Source organism: Marmota flaviventris, chromosome X (genome assembly GCF_047511675.1).
Source record: "Marmota flaviventris isolate mMarFla1 chromosome X, mMarFla1.hap1, whole genome shotgun sequence".
NCBI classification, from domain to species: domain Eukaryota; kingdom Metazoa; phylum Chordata; class Mammalia; order Rodentia; family Sciuridae; genus Marmota; species Marmota flaviventris.
The window spans coordinates 73,593,010-73,616,833 of record NC_092518.1 but is presented as its reverse complement, the minus strand read 5'-3'; the positions used below and the strand labels follow the sequence as shown (position 1 = coordinate 73,616,833).

At 43.4% G+C, this 23,824-nt stretch overlaps 2 protein-coding genes across 5 annotated transcripts in view; both read left to right on the top strand.

Moving 5' to 3' along the window:
- The first annotated feature begins 488 nt into the window (after positions 1 to 488).
- Armcx4 (armadillo repeat containing X-linked 4) lies at positions 489 to 11,364 on the top strand. 4 transcript variants are annotated; one of them, XM_071606878.1, is made up of 6 exons: positions 489 to 601; positions 1,091 to 1,157; positions 1,870 to 1,949; positions 2,327 to 2,387; positions 2,939 to 2,994; positions 3,318 to 11,364. In XM_071606878.1, the coding sequence occupies exon 6, from the start codon at positions 3,452 to 3,454 to the stop codon at positions 11,015 to 11,017; it is 7,566 nt and encodes a 2,521-aa protein (XP_071462979.1). In that variant the 5' UTR covers positions 489 to 601; positions 1,091 to 1,157; positions 1,870 to 1,949; positions 2,327 to 2,387; positions 2,939 to 2,994; positions 3,318 to 3,451; the 3' UTR covers positions 11,018 to 11,364. The 4 variants fall into 4 exon arrangements, with proteins under 4 accessions (XP_071462979.1, XP_071462978.1, XP_071462977.1 ...); XM_071606877.1 differs by having other exon boundaries at positions 2,327 to 2,395; XM_071606876.1 differs by having other exon boundaries at positions 2,304 to 2,387.
- Armcx1 (armadillo repeat containing X-linked 1) overlaps positions 4,108 to 23,824 on the top strand; it is a 34,496-nt gene continuing 14,779 nt past the window's right edge. Inside the window, exons 1-2 of the mRNA XM_071606879.1 lie at positions 4,108 to 4,189; positions 13,400 to 13,585. The gene's annotated coding sequence lies outside the window, so the exon portion shown is untranslated. The remainder of the gene's footprint in view (positions 4,190 to 13,399; positions 13,586 to 23,824) is intronic.

Sequence of the window (23,824 nt, the reverse complement as noted above, 5' to 3'; positions counted from 1 at the left end):
TAACAGGAAAACAAAGGAATATATAAAAGAAAGTTAAGGCTTTACTTTCACTCTGCTTTCCTTTCAGGCACCTCCTTCTCTAGGCAATTTGGTGCTGGCGCTGTAGGTACTAAGGAGGGCAGGTTGTATAGGAGATGGGTGGGGAGCATTGATCTTTTAGCATACCAGGAAAAGAAAGGATTCCTCGAAGATGCAGAAAAGGCTACAACCAAGGCCTGGAAGTGGGTGAGGGTGGGGGTGGGGGGTAAAGACCCACCCTGGCAACAAGAGACCGGTAAACTCCAACCGCAAGGCGGTGATGCCACTTGTGGGCTCTCAGATTGGAGAGGACAGAGATGAGTGACAGGGTTGTGCGCACAGAGGCGCCGCGCAGAGACCGGAGGTGGGGGTTGTCTGTGCTTGAGGAAGGGGGTCTTGTTGACTGCCTGCCGGCGGGTGGGGGTCTGTGGGGAGGAGAGCCAGCGATGACGCGCGGCCCTCACGTGACCCGGAGCTGCAGAGCGACGCAGCCCAGGGTGCAGTCGTCACTCTCGTCTGGCTACCAGCTCCCCGCTGCCCTGCGCATGGCGGGCTAGCATCAGGCCCGGGGAAAGCCGAGCAGGTAAGGGTTTTGGGGCCGCACGCCGCCGCCAGGCCAGCAGCAGCCTGCCGAACCGTCTGTGGTGCAGGGACCGGCCAAAGAGGTGTCTGTGCTGGCTCAAGTTCAAGGAGCCTCTGCTTCTGATTTTCCCGAGTGTCCTTACCCCCATCTAAATCTGTTCAGGGGAACCATGAGCTTTGACAGGGTGGCTGGTGGGGAGAGTGTCTCAAGAGGGAAATACAGAACGAGATGTCCATCCTTTCTAATTCTAATCACTGACCGCACATGCCCGCAGGCTTCCTGATCATCTCAGAGGAAGGGACGCGCCACGGTGGCGTTTGTAAAGAAAATGGTGGGCCTTAGTGACTGGACGGCTGGGTTGGTAGGGGTGGTGTCTGAGCGAGGGGAGGGACGTTTGATAATCGTGTTCCAGAATCCGGAAAGGCGAGTACTGGGGTCTGTGGCCTGTGTGCTGTTCTAAGCACTCATTGCTTCTCTTTCTGACAATAGTTCGGTGTGGCACTGTTTGTGGTGAGGCGAGGGAAGGAGAGAAGAAAACTGCACAGGATCTATGGAGGTTAGTGTGAGCACGGGCACTGTCTGTTAAGTTCTATATGAATTCCATGACAAGCATTTAGGTGCTGCTGATTGGGATGTAGGCAACTTTCCCTAAATTGTGTTTCTTTACCAAGCTTGGGACTTTTAACTTATATTTTGTATTGAAGACCAATAAAGACAGCGAACTTTTCTACAGATGCTTTTATTTGTACTTCAGTTAATGTCAAAAAATATGAATTTTATCAAAGAACATTACTATTTTTTTGAGATAGTCTTTGGGGGAAAGGATAATGATTTTGCAGAAGCAAAAGCCCTCCCCCACACCTGTGTCTTCTGCTGGAGACTCCTCAAAATGGGTTTTAGGGGAAGCAGAAGGCAGTAGGCTGTGGTTCTATAGTCATGGGGCCTGGGGCCCTGCATCTCTTCCACCATACTGCAGTTTTACAGATACCTCTGCCTTCCTGACTATCTTGGTAAAGGAAATGGAGGACTTTTGGGGGTGCCTCTAGAATGCTACAGGTGGTTTTAAAATAAGTTGCTTCTATCTTTCCCCTTTTTTCTTTACTTGTCTCCCTTTTATACTCTGTGCATTACAGTGCTAGGAAAGCCCTAGGTTCTGCCTGCTAGGAAATGGCTGTCTCTCAGAAAGGCAGACACAACAACCCATATGTTAGATGTTAGGATGTCACAAACATTCAACATTCACCCTCCTTTTTTGTCTCTGTTCCTAGGTCTTCTCATAGGCTTGCAGTAGGCCTATTTACCACTGGAAACAAGAGAAAGATAAAGAGACTGGTCCATAACTATGGAGGTTAGTGTGAATGTGGGCAGTGCATGGGGATGACAAGAGAGGGTGGGCTGAGCAGGTTTTTGAGACTTTAGAGAGTCTCACTGGAGGGTCTTTCTGACTCTTCTACACTCTGCCAGCTTTCTACAGTGATAGCATATGCCCTATTGATTTTAGTGCAGGAAACAGTAAGAATATTGGGGTGAGGGTGGCTATGGTGTGACTAAGAAGACTTGAGTAGGGGAACACAAGATAAGACACCTTAGTAAACTAGTCCTGGGCTCTTAAAGGCAAGCATTGGGGTCAGGAATTAAAATGCCTGTCTTTTCTACCAAGCACTTAGTGTTCATTATCTCCTATGTGTTCACTTATCTATAGATCTATCTGCTCCTCTGCTACAGGGCTTGAGATAACTGGAAACAAAGAAACAAGAAGAAAATTGTCTCCAATCAGTATAGACTGGTAAGAAGGTGAGGATTGGCTGGGTCAACTTCTAGGATGGGTTAGTGGAGACCAGTGTGCATCCAATAAGGACCAGTGTCTGATCTAGAGGATCCTTAATCTCTCCCTTTCTCAGTTATCTTTACCCACCTCTGCCATTAACCTCGAACCCTCACCTTAATTCTGGTACAGGGAAAAGAGTGTGACAACCCCCGGGGGGAGTGAAGTGATCTGAGGGAGTTGATATTCTTGTCCCATTAAGAACAAACTCTTGCCAGGCATGGTGGCACATGCCTGTAATCCCAGAAGCTCAGGAGGATTGCAAGTTCAAAGCCAGCCTCAGCAATTTAGCAAGACCCTGTATCAAAATAAAAAAGAAATCTATATAAAAAAATCTAGGGATGTGGGTCAGTGGTTAAGTGCTCCTGGGTTCAATCCCTGGTAATAAAACAAACAAACAAACAAATAAACCTCCCCCCCAAACCAAACTCTCTATTCCTGTATGTCACTCCCTGTGTCTCTCTGTTTGTCTTTAGGTCCAAAGATCTCATGAATTTATGTATCTATTTTAGGGCGTATCACCAAGAAAGACAAGGAAAGAGGAGGGGAATTCTTTGGATCAGTACAGGTTGGTATGAAAGCGGGGAGCTGTGGGAACTGTGACCAGAGTAGGTCTAGTAAAAGTTAAAGTCTGGAGACTTCTCAGTTTCTCCCATTCATCATCAACCTTCCCATCATCCTTCCTGGAATATGGAAATACCTCAGGGGAAAATTGTTGGGCATTGTGGAAGGTGGGAAGAGGGTGAAATAAGGGATGGAAAGTTTGCTAATTATCCTCTTCTCCCACCAAACACATAATTTCTGCCTTTTCCTGTTCCTCTGTGTATCCAGCTGTATGATACAATAGAATTGGAAGAGAAATTTTAGTTTATTTCCTTCCTTCACTTCTAGGTCTACCACCAGTGGCAACCGTAGTAGCTGAAGACCAGCACCTTCACAGGCCTACATCCAGACCTATCACGTTCTTTCCCCAGCCCGAGTGAGCCCCCCTGTACCTTGTTCGTGCCTTCAGCAGGGGTTATTACATGGGCCGCATTCAGGAAGTGGGCTGGGCAACTGCAGGACTGGTGATCTGGGCTGGCACCTGCTACTACATTTACAGATTAACCAAGGGAAGAGCTCAGAATGAGAGGAGACTTGCCAGAAATGGGTCCAAAGTCAAGATGGAGACTGTGGTTGGGGTACAGAACCAGACCTTGGCCACGAGTGAAGCCTTGGCTGGGGCAGAGACTGAGACTAGACCCAAGGCCATGACTGGAGCAGAAACTGGAGCAGGAGGTGGGCTTGGGGCTGAAGCAGAGGCCCAGGTCACTGCTATATCCAGACCCAAAGCCAACTCTCAGTCCAAGGCAATGGCTGAGGCAGAGACAGAGACTGAATTTGAGGCCAAATCAGTGGTTGGAACACTGATCATGACAGAGGTAGTGACTCTGACTGAGGCCAATGCCAAAGCTAGGGAAGTGGCCATGAAAGAGGCAGTGACCCAAACAGATGCTGAGGCTGGGGGACTAGTGAAGAAAGAGGCAGTGACCCAGACCAAGGCTAAAGCTTGGGCAGCGGTTGCCAGGTCAGAGGCCAAGAAAGAAACAATGACCCAGACCAAAGCTGAAGCTCGTACATTGGTTGAAAAAGAGACAGAGATTAACAAATTAATGGTGACACAGAGTGAGGTCTTGGCAGTGACCAAGGAAGTGGTCAAGATTGGGACCATGAACAAGGCTGGAATTGTGGCTGAAACCAAGACAAGAACCCTGGAAGAGACTGTGAGTGTGGTTAAAACTCATTCTGAAGCTAGGTCTGATCCCACAGTTGATGCTAAGGAAAATCTCAATGGCACATCCAGGGCAGAGGCTGGAGTGGACATGAAGTTCTGTGCACAGTCTCAGGCTGTGGCCAAGGTCCAAGATGATGACATGCCTGGTGTTGGGGATAAGGACAAGGGTAATCTTAAAATCCTGTGTAAGGCAGGCTCTGGGGTAGACACAAAGGCTTCTTTCCAGCCCCAAATTGCTCCCCAGACACAGGCTGAAGCCATTCCTGGGGCAAAGGTTATTGACAGGGGTGATGACAATGCCATGTGTAAAACAGAGATAGAGGCAGATATGAAAGCTTATATAATACAGTCTCAGACTATGGCCAAAAAACAGGCTGAAGCAACATCTGGTGCCAGGGTTGATGGCAGGGGAAATTCCAATGTCATATCTAAGGCAATGACTGGAGCTGACATGAGGGCTACTGCTCAGGTACAAGCTGTATCCAGTGCTCAGGTTGAGGCCATACCTGATGCCAAGGTTAAAGGTAGAGCCAATCCCAATGCCATGGCTAAAGCAGTGGCCAGAACAAACACGAGGACCTATTCACAGGTTGAAGCCTTGACTGATACCAGGGATAAGACCAGAAGCAATCCCAATGTCATGGCTAAGGCGGGGGCTGGGATGGACATGTTGTCCTGTACCCAGATTCAGCCTGTGGCCAATGTCCAGGGTGATGTCTTGCCCGATGGAAGAATCAAGGCTAAGGGCAATGCCAATACCATGTCTAAGGAAGGAGCTGAGGCTACGGCCCAGAGCCAGGGTGAAACCTTACCTATTACTAGAGGTAAGACAAGGGGCAAAGCCAAAGCCAAATGTAAAGCAGGGGTTGGGACAGACATGAAAACCTGTGTACAGCCTCAGGCTGGGATCAAGACCCAAGCTGAGGCCTTGCCTGATTCCAGGGTTGATGGTAGTAGTGATTCTAATGCCATTTCCAGAGCAGGGTCTAAGGCAGACCAGAGGACCTGTGGTCAGCCCCAAGCTGTGGCAAATTTCCAAGGTGATACCCTACCTGGTGCCAAGAATAGGGTCAAAGGCAACTCCAACACTGTGCCTAAGGCAGGGACTGTGGAAGGTACAATGGGCTCTTCCCAGTCTCAGGCTGTGACCACTTCCGAGAATGAGGCCTTGCCTGGTATCAGGAATAAGGTCAAGGGCAATACCAATGCTGTGCCTAAGGTAGAGGCTGGGGCAGGTGCAACAGGGTCTGCTCAGCCCCAGGTTGTGGCCAATTCCCAGGGTGAGACCTTGCCTAGTACCAGGAATAAGGTCAGGAGCAATCGCAATGCTGTGCCTAAGGTAGGGGTCAGGCAAGATACAGTGTGCTCTGCCCAGCCCCAAAATGTAGCCAGTTCCCAGAATGAGGCCTTGCCTGGTGCCAAGAATAAGGTTAAGGGTAATTCCAATGCTGTGCCTAAGGCAGAGGCTGGGGTGGGTTCTGTCTATCCCCAGGCTGTGGCCAATTCACAGGGTGAATGCTTGACTGGTACCAGGACTAAGGTCAAGGGCAATCCCACTGCTATGTCTAAGCCAGAGGCTGGGGCAGGTACAGTGGGCTCTGCCCATCCCAAGGCTGTGGCCAGTTCCCAGGGTGAGGCCTTATCTGGTGCCAAGAATAAGATCAGGGGCAATTCCAATGTTGTGCCTAAGACAGAGGCTGGGGCAAATTCAAGAGACTCTGCCCAGTCCCAGGCTGTGGCCAGTTCCCAGAGTGAGAACCTGCTTGGTGCCAGGAATAAGGTCAGGGGCAATCCCAATGCTATTCCTAAGGCAGAGACTGGGGCAGATACAACAGGCTCTGCCCAGCCCCAGGCTGTGTCTAATTCCCAGGGTGAGAATTTGCTTGGTGCCAGGAATAAGGTCAGGGGCCATTCTAGTGCTGTGCCTAAGACAGCGACTGGGGCAGGTACAATGGTGTCTTCCCAGCCCCAGGCTATGGCCAGCTCCCAAAATGAGTCCTTGCTTGGTGCCAGGAATAAGGTCAGGGGCAATTCCAATACTGTGACTAAAGCAGGGGCCAGGACAAGTATAAAGAGCTCTGCTCAGCCCCAAACTGTGGCCAGTTCCCAAGATGAGGCCTTGCTTGGTGCAAGGGAAAAAGCTGTGTCCAATTCTGAAGCAGAAACCATAGCAAAAGATGAAGTATATGCAAAGCCTGAGTCTGAGGCTGTGCCCACATCTGAGAGTGAAGGTGGGATAGACTCTCAGGCTTGCAGAAGGACTCAGCCTAATATTCATGACTACTACTGGAATGGAATTGGTGTAGAGGATTGGATTGCTGCTGAGCGGTGGATCAAATTTAGGTTTCAGGCCATGGATGGAGACTGGGAAAATAGTGTGTCCTGGGCTGATGATGAGAATGAAGCCAGTATTGGGTCCTGGAATGGGGCTAGTGATAAGGCTGGTGTTGTCAGTTCCTGGGCTGTGGCCTGTGATGAGACCAGCATTAAGTCCTGGGCTGGGGCTGGAGCTAGGGCTGAGAATGAGGTTGCTGTTGCATCTTGGGTAGGAGCTGGGGATCAGGCCAGTGGAGGAGTCTGGGCTGGGGCTCAGGCTAGTGAGGGGTCCTGGGCTGTGGACAAGGCCAGTGGTGGTTCCTGGGTAGAGGCTCAGAACAAGGCCTTTGGAGGGTCCTGGACTGGGGCTGAGAACCAGACTAGTGGGGGGTCTTGGGTTGTCTCTGGGAATCAGGCCATTGGAGGGCCCTGGGTTGTTGGTCAGGTCAGTGAGGGGTCTTGGCCTGCAGGCCAGGCCACTGGTGTTTCCTGGGTTGTGGACCAGGCTACTGGAGGGTCCTGGACTGTGGCTGAGAATCAGGCTAGTGCGGTGTCTTGGGCTGGAGCTGGAAACATAGTTAGTATTGGTTACTGGACTGGGGCCATGGACCAGGCCACTGGAGGGTCCTGGGCTGGGACTGGTGATCAGTCCAGTGGTGAGTCCAAGCCTAGATTTGAAGATCAGGCCAGTGAAAAAGGGTCCTGGACTGGGGCTGTTGTCCAGGCCAGTGGAGAGTCCAGGTTGGGACCTGAGGACCAGTCCAGTGGAAGGTCTTGGGCTGATACTGCAGATCAAGCCAGTGGAGGGCCCAGGCTTGGGCCTGTAGACCCAAGTGGTACATCCTGGGTTGGCACTGGGGACCAGGCTGGTGGAGGATCTACACCAGGGCCCGCAGATCAGTCCAGTGGTGGGTCTTGGGCTGGCACTAGGAACCTGGCCATTAGAGGGTCCTGGACTGGAACTAGTGATCAGTCTGGTGGTGGATCTAAGCCTAGTTTTGAGAATCAGGCCAGTGATGAAGGTTCTTGGGCTGGGGCTATTGCCCAGGCTGGTGGAGGGTCCAAGTCAGGGCCTGAGGATCAGTCCAGTGGAAGATCCTGGGCAGATTCAGGGAATCAAATCAGTGGAGGGTTCTTGGTTGGGTCTGTGGACCAGACCAGTGGAGAGTCCCAGGTTGGGGTTAGGGACCTGGCTGCTGGTGGGGCAAATGCTGTATTTGAGGACCAGACCAATGCAGCAAGATGCTGGGCTAATTCTGGGGACCAGCCTGGTGGAGGATCTAGCCTGGGGTCTGGAGGTCAGTCCAGTGGAAATTCCTGGGTTGGTACTGGGGACCAGACCAGTGGATGGTTCTGTGCTTACACTGGGAGTCAGACCAATGTAACAGGGTCTTGGGTTGTGGCTGGTGGTCAAGATGTTGGAGTATCCAGACCAGGGCCCATGAACCAGTCTAGTGTTGTGTCCTGGGCTAGCACTGGGAGTCAGGTCAGTGGAATGTCCTGGGCTATGGCTGGGGATCAGGCTGGTAGTTGTTCCAAACCTGGATTTGAGAATCAGGCCATTGGAGGAGGATTCTGGGCTGGTGCTGGAGATCAGACTGGTGGAGGATCCAGACCAGGGTCTCAGGATCAGTCTAATGGAGGAGGTTCCTGGGTTGGAGCTGGTGGCCATGTAATTGGAGGGTCTATATCAGGTACCACAGACCAGTCCAGTGGTGGATCCTGGGCTGCCACCGTGAGTCAGGTCAGTGGAGGGTCCTGGATTGGGCCTGGGGATCAGACTGTTGTCTGCTCTAAATCTGGATTTGAGGATCAGGCTAGTGGAGGAGCTTCTTGGGCTGGTGCTGGGGATCAGACCAGTGGAGAATCCTGGGCTGTGTCTAAGCCTGGGAATGAGGCTAGTGGAGGCTCTAGGCTGGGCTCTGAGGACCAAGCCAGTGGAGGGTCTTGGGCTAAGTCTGAGGACCAGGCCAGTGGAAGATTCTTGGTTAGTGCTGAGGTAGAGGCCAATGAAGGATTCTGGTTTGGGCCTGGGAGTGAGGCCTTTATAGGTTCTTGGTGTTGGACAGGGGAAGAGGCTGTTATTGTGGCCAGGTCTGATTGTAAGCATGAGTCAAGTATTGAATCCACATCAAGAACTGGGGAAGAGATTATCAATAATTCTGAGTTGGTGGATGAGAACAAGGCCAGTATTGGGTCCTGGATCAAATCTGAGGAGGCAGCTTATGTAGATTCCTGTGTGGGGGCTGAGGCTGGTGCTGAGGCCAGAACTGAGGTTGGAGCTGAGGCCAGATCAGAGGCTGGGGCTGAAACCAGGGCTGAAGCTGGAGCTGAGGCTGGGACTGAGGCCAGGACTGAGGCCACAGCTGAGGCCGGGGCTGAGGCCAGGGCTGAGGCTGGGGCTGAGGCCAGGGCTGAGGCTGGGGCTGAGGCCAGGGCTGATGCCGGAACTGAGGCTGGGGCTCAGACTGGAACTGAGGCTGGGTCTGAAGCCAGAACTGAGGCTGTGGCTGAAACCTGGGCTGAGACCAGGACTAAGGCTGAGGCTGAGACCAGGGCTGAGGCCTGGGCTGAGGCCAGGGCTGAGGCTGGGGCTGAGGCCAGTGCTGAGGCTAGAACTGAGACTGGGGCTGAGGCCAGAACTGAGACCGGGGCTGAGACCTGGGCTGTGGCTGGAACTGAGACTGGAGCTGAGGCCTGGGCTGTGGCTGGATCTGAGACCAGAGCTGAGGCCGGAACTGAGGCTGGATCTGAGACCAGGGCTGAGACCTGGGCAGAGGCTGGATTTGAGACGGGAGCCGAGACTCAGACTGAGGCTGGGGCTGAGATTGGCGCTGAGACTGGGGCTGAGGCTGGGGTTGAGGCCATGGCTGAGACTGGAGCTGAGGCTGGGGCTGAGGCCTGGACTGAGGCCGGGGTTGGAGCTGAGGCTGGGGCTGAGGCCTGGGCTGAGGCCAGGGTTGGGGCTGAGGCTGGGGCTGAGGCCTGGGCTGAGGCCAGGGTTGGGGCTTGGGTTGAGGTTGGGGCTGGGGTTGATGTTGGGGCTGAGGCCTGGGCTGAGCCTGGAGCTGAGGTTGGAGCCGAGGCCGGGGCAGTGGCTGGAGCTGAGGCTGGGGCAGTTGCTGGGGCTGAGGGTGGGGCAGTGGCTGGAGCTGAGGCTGGGGCTGAAGCCAGATTGGGGTCTTGGCCCTGGGATGAAGATGCAACAACCAAAGGGTCTAGGTTTGGGGCTGAGGAAGAAGCTGGCATACCATCTTGGACTTGGTCTAGGGATGTAGATGAGGATGAGCTAAGTAGAGCATCCAGCCCTGATATTGAGGAGATTAGTTTAAGGTCCCTGTTTTGGGCTGAGAGTGAGAACAGTAGTGAGTTCACATCCAAGAGTGGACAAGATGTTAATTTTGAGTCTGGAGCTGGGGATAAGGCCAGCATTGACAATAAATTTGAGGCTGCTGATGGATTTGATCTAAGGACTTGGTTCTGTACTGGTAATGAAAACAGAAATGAAGACAAATCTGCACCTAATGCTAAAGGCAAAAAGTCCGCTGAGTCAAGAGGTATATATCCATCCATGGTCCCTGGGGCGGGAATGGGGCCATGGGATGGAGCCATGATCTGGTCCGAAACTAAGTTTACTCAACAAAATGAGGGCTTTCTAGGTGAAGATGAGTATAGAAAGAACGGCAAGTCTGGGGAGAAAATGCGGCCCTGGTCCTGCCGCTGTAAACGTGAAGCTAATATGGATCCACGAGATCTTGAAAAACTCATTTGCATGATTGAGATGACTGAAGATCCTTCTGTTCATGAAATAGCCACTAATGCCTTATATAACAGTGCTGATTATCCTTATTCCCATGAAATTGTTCGTAATGTTGGGGGAATCTCAGTTATTGAAGGCTTGCTGAGTAATCCCTACCCTAGTGTTAGGCAGAAGGCTTTAAATGCACTGAATAACATCTCAGTGGCTGCTGAAAACCATAGAAAGGTTAAAACATACTTAAACCAAGTTTGTGAAGATACTGTCACCTATCCCTTGAACTCAAATGTGCAGTTGGCTGGACTAAGATTGATAAGGCACCTGACTATTACTAGTGAATATCAGCATATGGTTACAAATTATATTTCAGAATTTCTTCGTTTGTTAACTGTGGGAAGTGGAGAAACTAAAGATCATGTTTTGGGAATGCTTGTGAATTTCTCTAAAAATCCATCTATGACAAAAGACTTGCTCATTGCCAATGCACCAACAACACTGATTAATATTTTTAGCAAGAAAGAGACAAAAGAGAATATTCTTAATGCTCTTTCACTATTTGAGAATATAAATTACCATTTTAAAAGAAGATCAAAAACATTTACCCAGGACAAATTCAGTAAAAATTCTCTTTATTTCCTATTCCAACGACCTAAAGCCTGTGCCAAAAAACTTCGAGCCTTAGCAGCAGAATGCAGTGACCCAGAGGTGAAGGAAAAAGTTGAGCTATTAATAAGCAAACTCTAATTGGATATATGTTCCTACACACATTTGGGTAATATTTTGGTTTTGTAGCCTGGAAGTGATGCACATTGTAAATTGTGTTATAACTTCAAAACTGATGTTACCTATGATGGTCTATAGATGGGCCATTTTATGAGCACCAAGTGAATCCAAACTTGTACTGAAAATACATGTGTTGATTTTTATCTTGTCTGGATTGAGATATTTTTAGTATGCTTCATGAGCAGAAACTGAGCTGATTCTTCATAAGTAAGGTAATCTTTGGTCCTTTGTGTGGACTTATGTTTATACATTTGAGACTTTATTTTTATGTCATCAATAAAGTTGTGTGTTTTAAGCAGCAGAAAAAAGACATTGTCATTTTCCTTGAGTTTATGATCTGTTTGAAGAGACAAGGTATATGGAAACAAAAATATATTAACAAAACCAGACCATCCAGCCACAACCAGATGCATCCCCATCAGTGCTTAGAGGCAGCAGAAACTGCTGAATCCACCAGTGCTCAGAGAAGGTTTTACAGAGGAGAGGGACACTAGGACACTCGAAGTAAGCTGGGCTTGAAGGATAAGATAGAAAAGCCAGAAGGGCATTCAAGGAGGGAAGAGGGTGGAAGAAAGGCAAGGAGCAGGCTGACCTTCCTGGAGTACAATATGTGGGGAGGCAAGTGAGGGGAGGGTCTGAGAGTTGGGGTGAGTCCTGTCCACGGAACACCCCTGATTGCTACACTGGGGTGTCCAAATAGTAGCCCATTTGACCTCCAAATACTAGCCTATCTAACCCTGGGAGACAACAAAGCCTTTCATGTCCAGAGGAATGACAGGATGCCAGGAAAACCACATGGTGATTTGTGTGCAGGTTGGGTGCCAATTGGGGTGGGGCCAGAATGGTGACTGGAGATTGGAAAACCAGTTAGGAAGTTACCACCATAGTCCAAGCATGAGAGGGTAAAGGCAAGACATTTCAGTGGTGTCTCTGGGGATGGTAAGGACAGGATGGAAGCAAGAGACCCTCTGAGCCACTAGGTGCTGGGTAACAGAGATTTCTGAGGCCAATTTTCTTTTATGGTTCTTTGGGCATTTGTTGGGAACATGTTCTTTTTCTTGGCCAACTGTAGTGTATATGTAAGTGGATAAAAGAGTTGCTGCCTTGAAATAATAATAAAATGCAGTCAAAGAAAGAATGCTTTTTAGTGCTTGCATCAGATTTCTTTTATTAGTTGGTTGGGGTGGGGACTTTAAGGAACTATAGAGAGTGTTGTTGGGATCCACAGAGGAAAAGACCCACTTCTCTCCCACCCCATGGTGTAGGTTGAGGAGAACTCTCAAACTGCTGCTGGGAGCACACAAGGTGCTAGGTCCATAGAGATATGTGTTCAAGATGTGCCTGCCCTTCAACTGAATAATTCCGCTTGTGAAATGTTATCCTTAGGATCCCATCCATCAATTGGCTTGGATGAAGCTGTGCATTGTTCAAACTGTTTTGAAGAGTGAAAAAGTGAATTGACCCAAGTGTCTCAACATAGACATTTGGCTAAACAAACTAAGGTGTACCTACACACTGAAATATTCTGTAGCTGTTGAAAATGTTAATAGGCGTCTGCATTTAATTACATAAAAATTCAGCATATAATTTTAAGTGCAAAAAGCAATCTGTAAAGGCACATATGATACCTTTTATGAAAAAAAGGCATGTATTTAAGTGATTTATATGTAATTACCAGTGCATATTCTGAGAATGTTAATAGTTCTCTATGGGTGTTAAAATAATAGGTGATTCTATGTTTGTTTGTTTTTTTTGTCTTAGTATTATAGATTTTATGATAACTATATAATAAATGGGAATTTCTCTCATGGTTTATCTGAAAGGAAAAAGATAGATTTGGGTTACAGAAGTCTGTCAATAATATTTGAGACGCTTAGAGCAAAAGTATGAGTGGAGGGTTGCATATTTATGTCTAAATATTTGAACGATATACCTTAACATTTTGAATAATATTTTAAATAAAGTTCTAAATATGTAAATATTTTAAACTATTTTAAGAATCAAGCTATTCTCAATCCTAGCATTTGATGGCTACCAACTTTCTATTGAAAAGAAATAACATATTGTAGTGGATTCTGCCATCTGCTTCCCTGATCCTCCTTCAGAAAGAAAGAACTCATTATTTCAGTTGCCTAGAGTGCTGCTGGTAGACAGCCCTCAGCTGCCAGACCTCTTCAGGAATTGCTTCAGCTGAAGAGAACCACCCCCCAACCCACCCGCAAGGTCATACTCACTGCCTGGCTTCCTGTGGGTACTTCCTTTCCTATGACTGAGGGTCATAACCTTCTTCTCTCAAATTGGAACAGCTTAACTTCTCCTGCTTCCTTCTTTTCCCTTCCACAGGTATTGGTCCCAAGAATATTCCCTAATAAAAATGCTTCATGCTGAACTCTGTCTCTGAGTCTGCTGCCCAGGAAGCCAACCTGAAAGAGTTGGTCAAGAAGTTGTTCAAGAAAGCAAACACTGTGATGCAATTTTGAAAATGGATTGCCTGCTGGTCAGCTGGCAATGAGGATCTCATCAATGGTGGTAGGTGGAGTAGATAGGCCCCAGAAAAGAAGTAGAAGAAGAAATTGTTAGAACCTTCCCACGTAGGATACTGGGATGGCATACTGGTGGGATGGAATACAGTATCTGGTGCCAGGTATCAGACCTTTGAGAAATATGAGGGAAAATACTAAATATAAGGAAGGCGAGAAAATTGGATGGTTATTGCTAAACTTTATTGACCCCCTAAAAAAATGAAAATGTCAATAAAATTAATCAGTAATTAAAAGTTACATTTGAAAGCCAGAGGTTTTCATGCATAGCATATAAAGACGCTTTCATCTTTTCCAGGTAGATGTAGAGAAATCTGAGGACCAAGCATAAGACTTATTGAAAGCAAGCTTAAAAGAAAGTTAAAATTCCAACCAAGCAAAACTTCTACGCTAAGATCAGGGCCCTGATTAGGAAGGAATGGGATCCTAACACATGGGATGGGGACCTCCTCATTGGTGTTCCCAAAAATCTTATATCCCCAGATTCTTCTAAACCCCTTGGGTATTAAGAAGTGTTCCATACTTCCCTATTGAGGGCTACCACTCTATCTCGTTTGAGGATTCAGAATTCTTTCCCCTGTAAGATAACATGGAATTCCCTTGGAATCTGCCCCCATCTGCCATTGCAACACTGGAACTATAACTTAGTGGCAAGCCACAGCATAACCTACATGCAGATATACTGGATGTAAAAAGGAAGGAAAAGGACTATACCAACAAGGAGCTTCAGGATCTAACCTAGCCAGCAAGTATTATAAAGTGTTGAGGGAGAAAGCATGAGACTGAATTTTGAGGAGCTTGATAAGTGGGACTGGAATGTATAATTGAATATAGGAGAACAAATCAATTTGAGAGTGCTTTCCTAGGATATGAGATTTAACATCCTGGATAAGACCCCAGGAGATGATTTGAACTCACTACTAGGATAGCTCTTCAAAGTATGGAAAAACAATAGCTTATTTTCAGTAAGTTATAAATGACTATAGCAGATGGTAAAGAATTAAAAACTCATAGAAGTGAGAATGATAGAATACATATATTATGTAAGGCTAAAAAAATCGTCCAGAGGTCTATATTCTGCAGGAGAACCAACAGAACACACTGTTTACCAAACTATAAGGAGTGTACAAGTGAGAAAGTCACCACCACCTCTAAGAATTTCAGTGGTAATACTTCCTCTGCAGGTCAGCTCCCAGAGTAGAAGATATGTCGTGGAAAAAAAGGATTAATCACAGAAATGGTGATGACTCTGAAACAATAGAGACCAGATGGCTGCACTTAACTGTCAGAAGTCAGGTGGATGCAAATACTATGTACTACAGGGTCAGTGTGGTAGATTGGGAGGTCTAATCTGCAGAGAACTACAGAGATGATTAGTACGACATAGTGCTGAAGGTGGATAAATGGTTAAGAGGTGGTTAATAGGACATGGACAGTCATTTTAACATGGTGCCTTTGTGAAATTAGTTACCAATTCACAGTCTGTACAATAAATAAATTAAAGGTGGTTGGAAGACTGAGAGAAGTTACTTTGAAAACAAGTCAAAATCCCTTGGCTAGCTTATAATCCTAAGTCAATTTTTGACCTACAACACTGTGAAGGAGAGGGTGGGTGCCCAGGAAGAATGACCTTACTATAATATCATGCATAGTAATGATTCCTCCATCCTTCCATTGACTCAGGAAACTGTGCCAAGGAAAAGGAGTACACAAACATTTTGAGGGCAGACAGTTGTTCTGAATTATATTGATACCCAGAGACCTAAAATGCCATCATAGCACCAAGGCTCGGATGGGGCATATGAGAGCCAGGTAGTTAATGGGATACTGGCCTAGGTCTGGTTCACAGTGGATCTGTTGGGTCCACAGACTTATCCCATGGCTATTTTCTTGATTACTGAATGTATAATTAGAATAGACATAATTGGTACTTGGTATAAGCCCCATTATAGTTTCTTGGTCTACAGAATCAGAGCTATTTGTAGATGAGAAAGCCAAGTGAATGCTTCTGAAACTGCACTCCCCTGTCCTGGCCAAGTTAGTAAATGAAAATATATAGCATTCCGAGGAGGGAGGATAGCAGAAATTAGTTCCACATTTAAAAACATAGAGAATGTAGAGGTGTAGTTTCAGTTATATTTTCATTTAATTCATCAGTTTGGTCCTTGAAAAATATGAACAGAGCCTGGTGGGTGAGAGAGACTATTTCAAACTCAAATAGTAAGACAATTGCAATGGTCATGCTGGATATAGGATATTAACATAGTCTTAGGTACCTAGTATTCAACTATTGCTGTGAAAAATGTTTGTTTTCCTCTCTTTATAAGAATAGAATATCCAAAAAAATCTCACATTCCCATAGACAATATTATGCATTTACAGTTTTTCTCCAAGGCTCTACTAATTGTCATCTCTCTGTCATAATATAGTCTGAAGAGATCTGGATGATCTAAATAAACTTCAGAAGGGTTATCACTTTGGATGCTTTGGTAAGACACACACACCACAAAGGGTGAGAGATAAACCTTATAGAGATCCAGGGGCTGGTCGCATTAAGGATAATTTTAGGGGTTTACTGTTCTGGGGAATGCTGGGAGATCCTCTCCAAAAAAAGGACAAGTTAGGGCATTTTTAAAATCTTCTTCATAAAGAAGGAAGTTCAATACCTGGTAGGCCTCTTTAGGTGCTGAAAGCACACATTCCCCTCCTGGAATTGCTATTTCAGCCCATTTACTCGGTGACACAAAAATTGCCAGCTTTGAGTGGGTCCTAGAGCAGAAGGCAGCTGTATAATCCAGGATGCAGTCTTGACACTGGCCCATATAAAAGACAAACCCTATGGTATTAGAAGTATCTAAGTTGGTTAAAGATAATAAAAGATGTGCAGTTTTCATCACATATCTGTGGGAAAATCAAAATGTACTGAGGTTTCTGGAGCAAAACCACCTCACATATAGTGGAGGATGATGTACCTTTCACAAAGAGCTGCTAACATGCGACTGCATCCTAATAGAGATGGAGTGCTTGACTACAGGACATCAAATGATCATACAGTCGAAACAACCCAACATTGATTATGTCAGATCATCAAGATATATATTTGGGCAGGCCCAGAAACCAGATAGAAATTTCATATATGGAATCATGCACAAGCAGTAATTGAAGACATAAGTATTTGCACAGTCAAGTAGAGCAGCTATTCTGTGATATCCACCACTGTTGCACTAGCACCTTTTCCTTAGCTTGCACCTATGGCCTCATGGGAGATCCCCTATGACAAACTGATTGAGGAGGAAAAAGTAAAACATTATTTATAAGTTGTTTGGTTTAGTATATGGGTATCAGCAAATATAGCAACTCCAAGCTGAGAGGTGTATGGTGATCATGAATGACAATCATATCACAAGGTAAACCACCAAGACCCTAAGAATGATGGAAATCTATAATTGATGAAGGAAGCAGGAGACGATAATTTGCAGCTTTGAGACCAGATACAGTAGGATGTAGTTTGTCCTGCTATTTTTCAGGAAGAGGGGCCCACAAGATTCTTGGAGGAGCTGATCCCAGAACTTATATGAAGAAGTGGATCTAGAATGCACAAGGGTGGGGCAAGTGTGGTGGATATCATGATGTCCTGCTCACAATTCCCTCTATCAGTAGAGGACTTATGTTGCCATCAGAGAGATTTTGGCTGTCAGCTCCCTTCTGATATTGCCTCAGCTGAAGAGAGCTGCTTTATTCAAGATTATACCTTGTTCTTGTGGTGGCCCACATCCATACTCATTGATGCTCCTTGTAAAGGCCCAAGGGTCTTCTCCAACTTGGAATGACTCTGAAGATTCATTCTATCATCAGAATTCTCTACAGGGTATGCTGAAGCATTCCATTAACAGTTCATTGAAATTAATTTTCTTCTTCTATTCATTCCTGCTCCTTTTCCTTCCACAAGTGTTGAACCCAGGAACATTCCTTAATTCACCTCTTACCTCAGAATCTGCATCCCAGGGAATTCAATCTGTTACAATGCTTCATACACGCTACATTCTATCTATCTATCTATCTATCTATCTATCTATCTATCTATCTATCATCTATCTATCCATCTATCCTAAAATCAAGAGTAACATGGGTTGTTTAATATGTTCTTTAGCCTCCTTTTGCAGTTGTTGTGAATTTTTCACTAATTTTGATTACTTTTGCAACCATAAACTGGAAAATACAGACATGCAAGAAAATGGACACTGGGTAGTACTGGTAAATGATAATTTATTAAACAAAAATGAATTGCACTCAAGTATCTGAGAAGGCTCTGACAAGTTAGCTAGTTTTTCTCTTTCCTAAATCTTCCACTTGAATCTTCACCCTGCGCTCAAAATAATGTCTAACTCTTATGGAAGTGGCACACATCTTTATGTCATATGGACACAAATGCCTTTTGTTTATATGACAAAATAAAAGATGTGCAGAAGTTTTTTTCCTAGTCAAAGTACAGATATTTAGGGTTACAAGTTGAAATGTGCCAACAATGAGTACCAGATTACATGTGATACAGGCACCCATTTTCTCATTATTTAGTGTGTGTGTGTGTGTGTGCGTGCACGTGTGTGTGCATGCATGCGTGTGTGTGTGTGTGATATGCAAGACTCCCCAGAGCATGGGACTGTGGGGGTTCTAAAATTCTAGAGGCTAGGATATCAATGGATAACATTCCTAGATATTTTGGAAAGTTATGGGGTCTTATAAACAATTCTGGGTCATATTCTGGTTTGATTCTTATTCTGGTATTGTCATAGTAGTAGACTCAGGGCTCTGGAATTGGTTTAAGATTTTGTGTATAGTAGTCTTGCTGGGTCATGTGCAAATAAGGAAGCATTCAGCATTGCAATACAATCCTTTTTGGAAAAAGTGTTCATTTCTGGAAATCACATGAACTAATTGGCCTTTAAGGGGAAAGAGTATAATCAGGAGTGGAGGGCAAGGGAGATGCAAAGAAACATTTTTCTTCCTTTTATATTTTTCAAACACAAAAGAACACATTTTGGATGGGGAATAAGTGAATTCTGATTTGAATTCTTTGAGTTACCTGTAGGATTCCTAATTAGAGATGCTCAGTGTTCATTTGAAAGGTATAGGTCTAGATCTCAGAAGAAATGTCTAGGCTGAAGAAACATGGATGGCAACTGAAGCTGGGGAGTAATACGGATATCCCCAGTGGGGAGTACAGATAGATAAACAGGACAGAACACCACTTGGTGTAGGTGGAATTTTGGCTAAGAGAAGTACAGCATTAAAACTGTGGATAAATCTTCCCATAAATATTATAATGCACATCCCTGTACTTTAAAAAAATTATGTAAAATACACATAACATTTACTATCTTCAACATTTTAGGTGTATATATCAGTGACATTAAGCACATTCATATTGTTGTGCAACCATTACCACCATCTATCTCTTTTCATCTTCCCAAACTAAAACTTATACATATTAAACAAATCCCTATTCCCCTCTTCCCATTCTCTGGAAACTCCCATTCTATGTTACATTTCTGTGAATTTGATGACTCAAGCTACCTCACATAAATGGAAGAATATAGCATTTGATTTGTGACTGTTTTATTCCACTTAGCATAATGTTCTTGTATTAATCTGCTCAGGGTGCTATGACATAATACCATAGAAGGGGTGACTTAAACAATAGAAATTTATTTTCTGGAGGCTGGGAATCCCCAAATCAGGGACCTCTAGTCTAGCAGTTTCTAGTGAGGGCTCTCTTAATGGTTGCTTTATTACTGTGTCCTCATATGATCTTTCCTTGATGCATTGGGTGGGGGAGTAGAATGGGAGAAAAGGGGAGAAAGAATGAGTTATTTTATCTTCTCTTATAAAGACATTAATTATGTCAGGGACCCTCATCCCCAGCATTTTACATTAATTACTTCCTTAGAGACTCTATCTCCAAATGCAGCCATACTGGGGGTTAGAACTTCAACATATGAGTTTTGGGGAAAAGGAAGACATAATTCAGTCCATAATGCTCCTCAACCTTCTATACATTCTTATACAAAATTGGGGTTCTAGCTGATGACCAGTTTCAGAACTTGGCTTTTAAAATGTAATTTTCATAGTTCTAGAGTACTCTAAGGATTATAACAGTGACAACAATAACATGAATTCAGTAGAACCTTCTTTCATCTTTCTCCAACTCCAGATTTCTGCTTTCTAAAGATGATTACTTTTAAATTTCTTAAATATTTCTTCGGGTATTACCTCCATATTTACAAATAGATTTTTTCTTGAATTTTAAAAATTTATAGATATCATGACTTTGTACAGTGGAAGGAGTCAGTTGTCTGATACTTTCTACCCTATACACAGCCTCACTTCTCCTACATTCTCCCCAATATATTGTTGCAACATCATTATATCATGTTAAATCAATATTTAGAGTTTTTATTATGTTTATGTAAATATTTTCACAGTTGAAATGTTAGAAGGAGAGGCACTTGTGACAGTTGTGTGATCTTGAACAAATCTCTTAATTGTTCTCTGCATCATTTTCCTCATATTTAAACTGGGATCAACAGCAATGCATATCTCATAGGATTGCTATGAATATTAAAATGTTAAGTACTCAGTACAACTTTGTACATTAGTAATTCACATATATTTGGCAGTTATTCCTAGAATAAATTTTTGTTTTTCATGGAATTAATTATTGCCTTATTTTTAGTTTGCTTAGTTTTTAAAGTACCAATAAATAATTCAGCCCTAAACATTTTAGGTGAGATGTAACTCCTCTCAAAATGGTCAAACACAGTAGTAACCTATCAGTTTCTACTTCTTTCTGTACTTCTGCTTCATTATGAAAGATTGCTTTCTAGGCCTAATGTATAGGTATTATCCTGGGGATATTCCCTTGTCATCATACTTACTTTTTCTTAGTCTTTTTTTCATTTTAGGTCTTGCTTTTTTTGATCCTATGCCTTCTTCTGTCTTGGGATTTTTGACCTCATTTTGATGGAGTACATCTTGGTTTCTGAGAAAAATTTATAAGACATAAATACTTTGAGATTTCACATGTCTGAAAATGCCTTTCTTCTACCCTCACACTTGGTTAATAGTTATTGGACATTAGAAGTCTTGGTTGATGCCATTTCCTTCAATTTTTTTTTAAAAAATTACTTTTAAATCAAAGCTACATGTGAATATAATTTTAAAAGTCAAATGATTATACAAAGCTGGTCCATTAGTTTGCTTGAACTGCCATAGCAAAATGCTACATTAATTAGATTGATTAAATAATAGAAATTTATTTTCTCATAGTCCTCTGGAGGGTAGAAGTCCAAGATTAAGGTGCCATCAGGTTGGTTTCTGGTGTAGCCTCTTCTCCCAGCTTTTAGATAGCCACCTTGCTGTGTCCTCATATGACCTCTCCTCTGTGTGCACATGAAGACAGAGAGAGTTTTAGATTTCTCTTCCTCTTATAAGGACACCATTGTGACCTAACTTAACATCAATTACCTCCCTAAAGCCCTATCTCTAAATACAGTCACATTTGGGATGAAGGATTCAACATACGAATTTTGGGAAATACAATTCAGCCAATATATTGTGTGCATGTATAAATATGTAACAACAAATCCCACCACTATTTACAAATATAGAGATTACATAAAATATGGAAAAACAATTCAGTTAATAATAGCTTGCTATGAAAAACAATATCTTTATATCTATTTCCCACTCTCAGAGCAATCAGATTACTTTTTGAATTGATTATTTTTGTAATATCTATGTCTAAATAACATGCTTATATTGCTAGTTCTTGATTTTTAAGCTTTAGTAATGGGATATGAGAGTTTGTCTCTTTGTTATTATCTCTGCCAATTCTCATCATTTCTAGATGTTTTACCCCCTTCCCTCCCAATTGTTATATTATTATTTGAGTTATAGTGACAGTATTATTTTGACTATGTATGTACTATTGATGGCTGACTCACATAGTATATTAAGATTACTTTGTCTGTCTTGCACAACTTTTTGTTTTCTCTATATTTAATCTTGCCTCTCCAATTTTCTATCTATTTATCATCAACATCTCCCAAGTATCCTTCCAATGATGTAAATATTTTCTCACTACGTTAAAAGAAATGTTTTATATTTATATTCTATAAATTTTTATGTTTTTGACAAAGTTTTTGTTGGGAATCTTCTGACATGCTCCAAACTAGACTGCTTGAGCTTTAGGAATGCAAGGCAATGTTTATTTTAGGATCTATTTTCACAACAATTTTGATGAGTCTTCCTGCTCACTATTATGTTGAATTCTCTGTTTCCTGGATCTCTTATCTCGCTCTTTCTTGGTTTATGTCCTCTTGGCCAAGCACATCTTTCAGTAGCTTCCTGAGAAAGTGCATATGCAAAGCAAATGTTTGAGATTTTTCAAGTCTGAAAATACCATTATATATTACCCAACACTTGATTGATAACATGGCTAAAGTTGGAATTTTGAACTGGAAATTCTCTAATTTCACCTCTTAGCTTTCAGTACTGCTCTAAGAAATCATATCTCACCCTGGTTCTTTTTTATATGTTTATTTTTAGTAGGTAACACATGTGCATGGCTTAAATTAATAATAAAAATGCAGCAAAAAACTTCTTCCAACCCATTGTCCTTCCATCCAGTGCTCCTTTTCTCCAGATAATCACTGTTATTAATTTACCTTTCCAGGATTTCTTGTTGCATATGTAAGCAAATACAAACATAAACGTTTTTATTCTACCCCTTTATATAAAAGATTATATATATATATATATATATATATATATATATATATATATATATACACATACACACACACACACACACACACATACATTCCCACATTTTCTGCCTTGCACCTTATTTTTCTATGTTGTTTGTTTGCTTGTTTTACTTAACAATACATCAATACATTCTGGCACTTAATTTGAGAGCTTGCATCGGGAGACTGTTTTTCCAATATGAAACTTTCAGTTAATTCTTTTGTTTTCAGTACAATTTATTATACCTACCATCAGCCATATTCATGAGTTCAGAGCTTTTCTGGTTTAATTTCTCCAGGGAGTGAACCATCTGTCTTCTGGGAGAAGGGAACTAGGGACTAGAGGAAGTCTTGGGTGATCTAACTGCCTCTTTTTAAAACTTTCAACCAATCTTCCTGTCCTTAACCCAAAGAAAACACTTCAGAGGTAACTGACACCTCAAACTCCTGAGCCTTTATAGAGTTCTGTGTAGTGAATCACATAGCTCCTCATCCTCCTCATCAGTGGCAGGCAGGTTTCAGTTTTTTTATTTTTCTAGGTCACTCCATATTATCTACCTATCTTCCAAAAATTTGTTAATATAACACACGGATTATCATTTGTTTTTATATATCTTATTTTACTGTTATTTTAATGGGATTTAAGATCGACCTGATATATTTATATATATACATACAGTTATGTATGTATGTATGTATATATATATAAAGGAATTGGCTGGCAAGTCTGAAAGTTTTAGGGAAGAATGGAAAGTCAGGTATTAGTTACAATCTTGATTGAAATCCATGGGACATGTAGCATATTTAGAAGTTCAAGTAGGATTTCTGTCTTGAGACACAGTTCTTTCTTCTCCAGGGAGATTCATGTTTTGCTATTAGGATCTTCAACTGACTGGATGAGGCCCACCCACACAATGAAGGGTAATCTACTTAAACAGATTTTAAATGTTAATCACATCTACAAATCACCTTCACAGCAACATATTAACTAGAGTTGACCAAACAATTGGGCATTATAACCTACCCAATTTGACACATAAAATTAACCATTGCAATCTACCCCTTGTAATTTTGGCACTTGTATGCATATCCAAATAAAGACATAGTAAAGTAATACTTTCACCCAACATTATACAGATATTATGTGTACAAATGAAATGCAGTAATCTTTTCCACAGGAAAAAAGGATACAAAGTCCTTGGGTAGTGTTCAAACTTTTTTTTAATATATCCAGAAACTTAAGTATTGTGATGTAAAGCTAATGCATCTTATATGATAAGGGAATAAGGGAGGGAACAAACCAAAGCTATGTGCTATACACACAAACATAATCATAATAAAATAAGGAAGAAATACACATAATGACCACAGTATTGATTTCTGCAACTGGTTATGTTGTTATTGCTGGATTTTGTAACTAC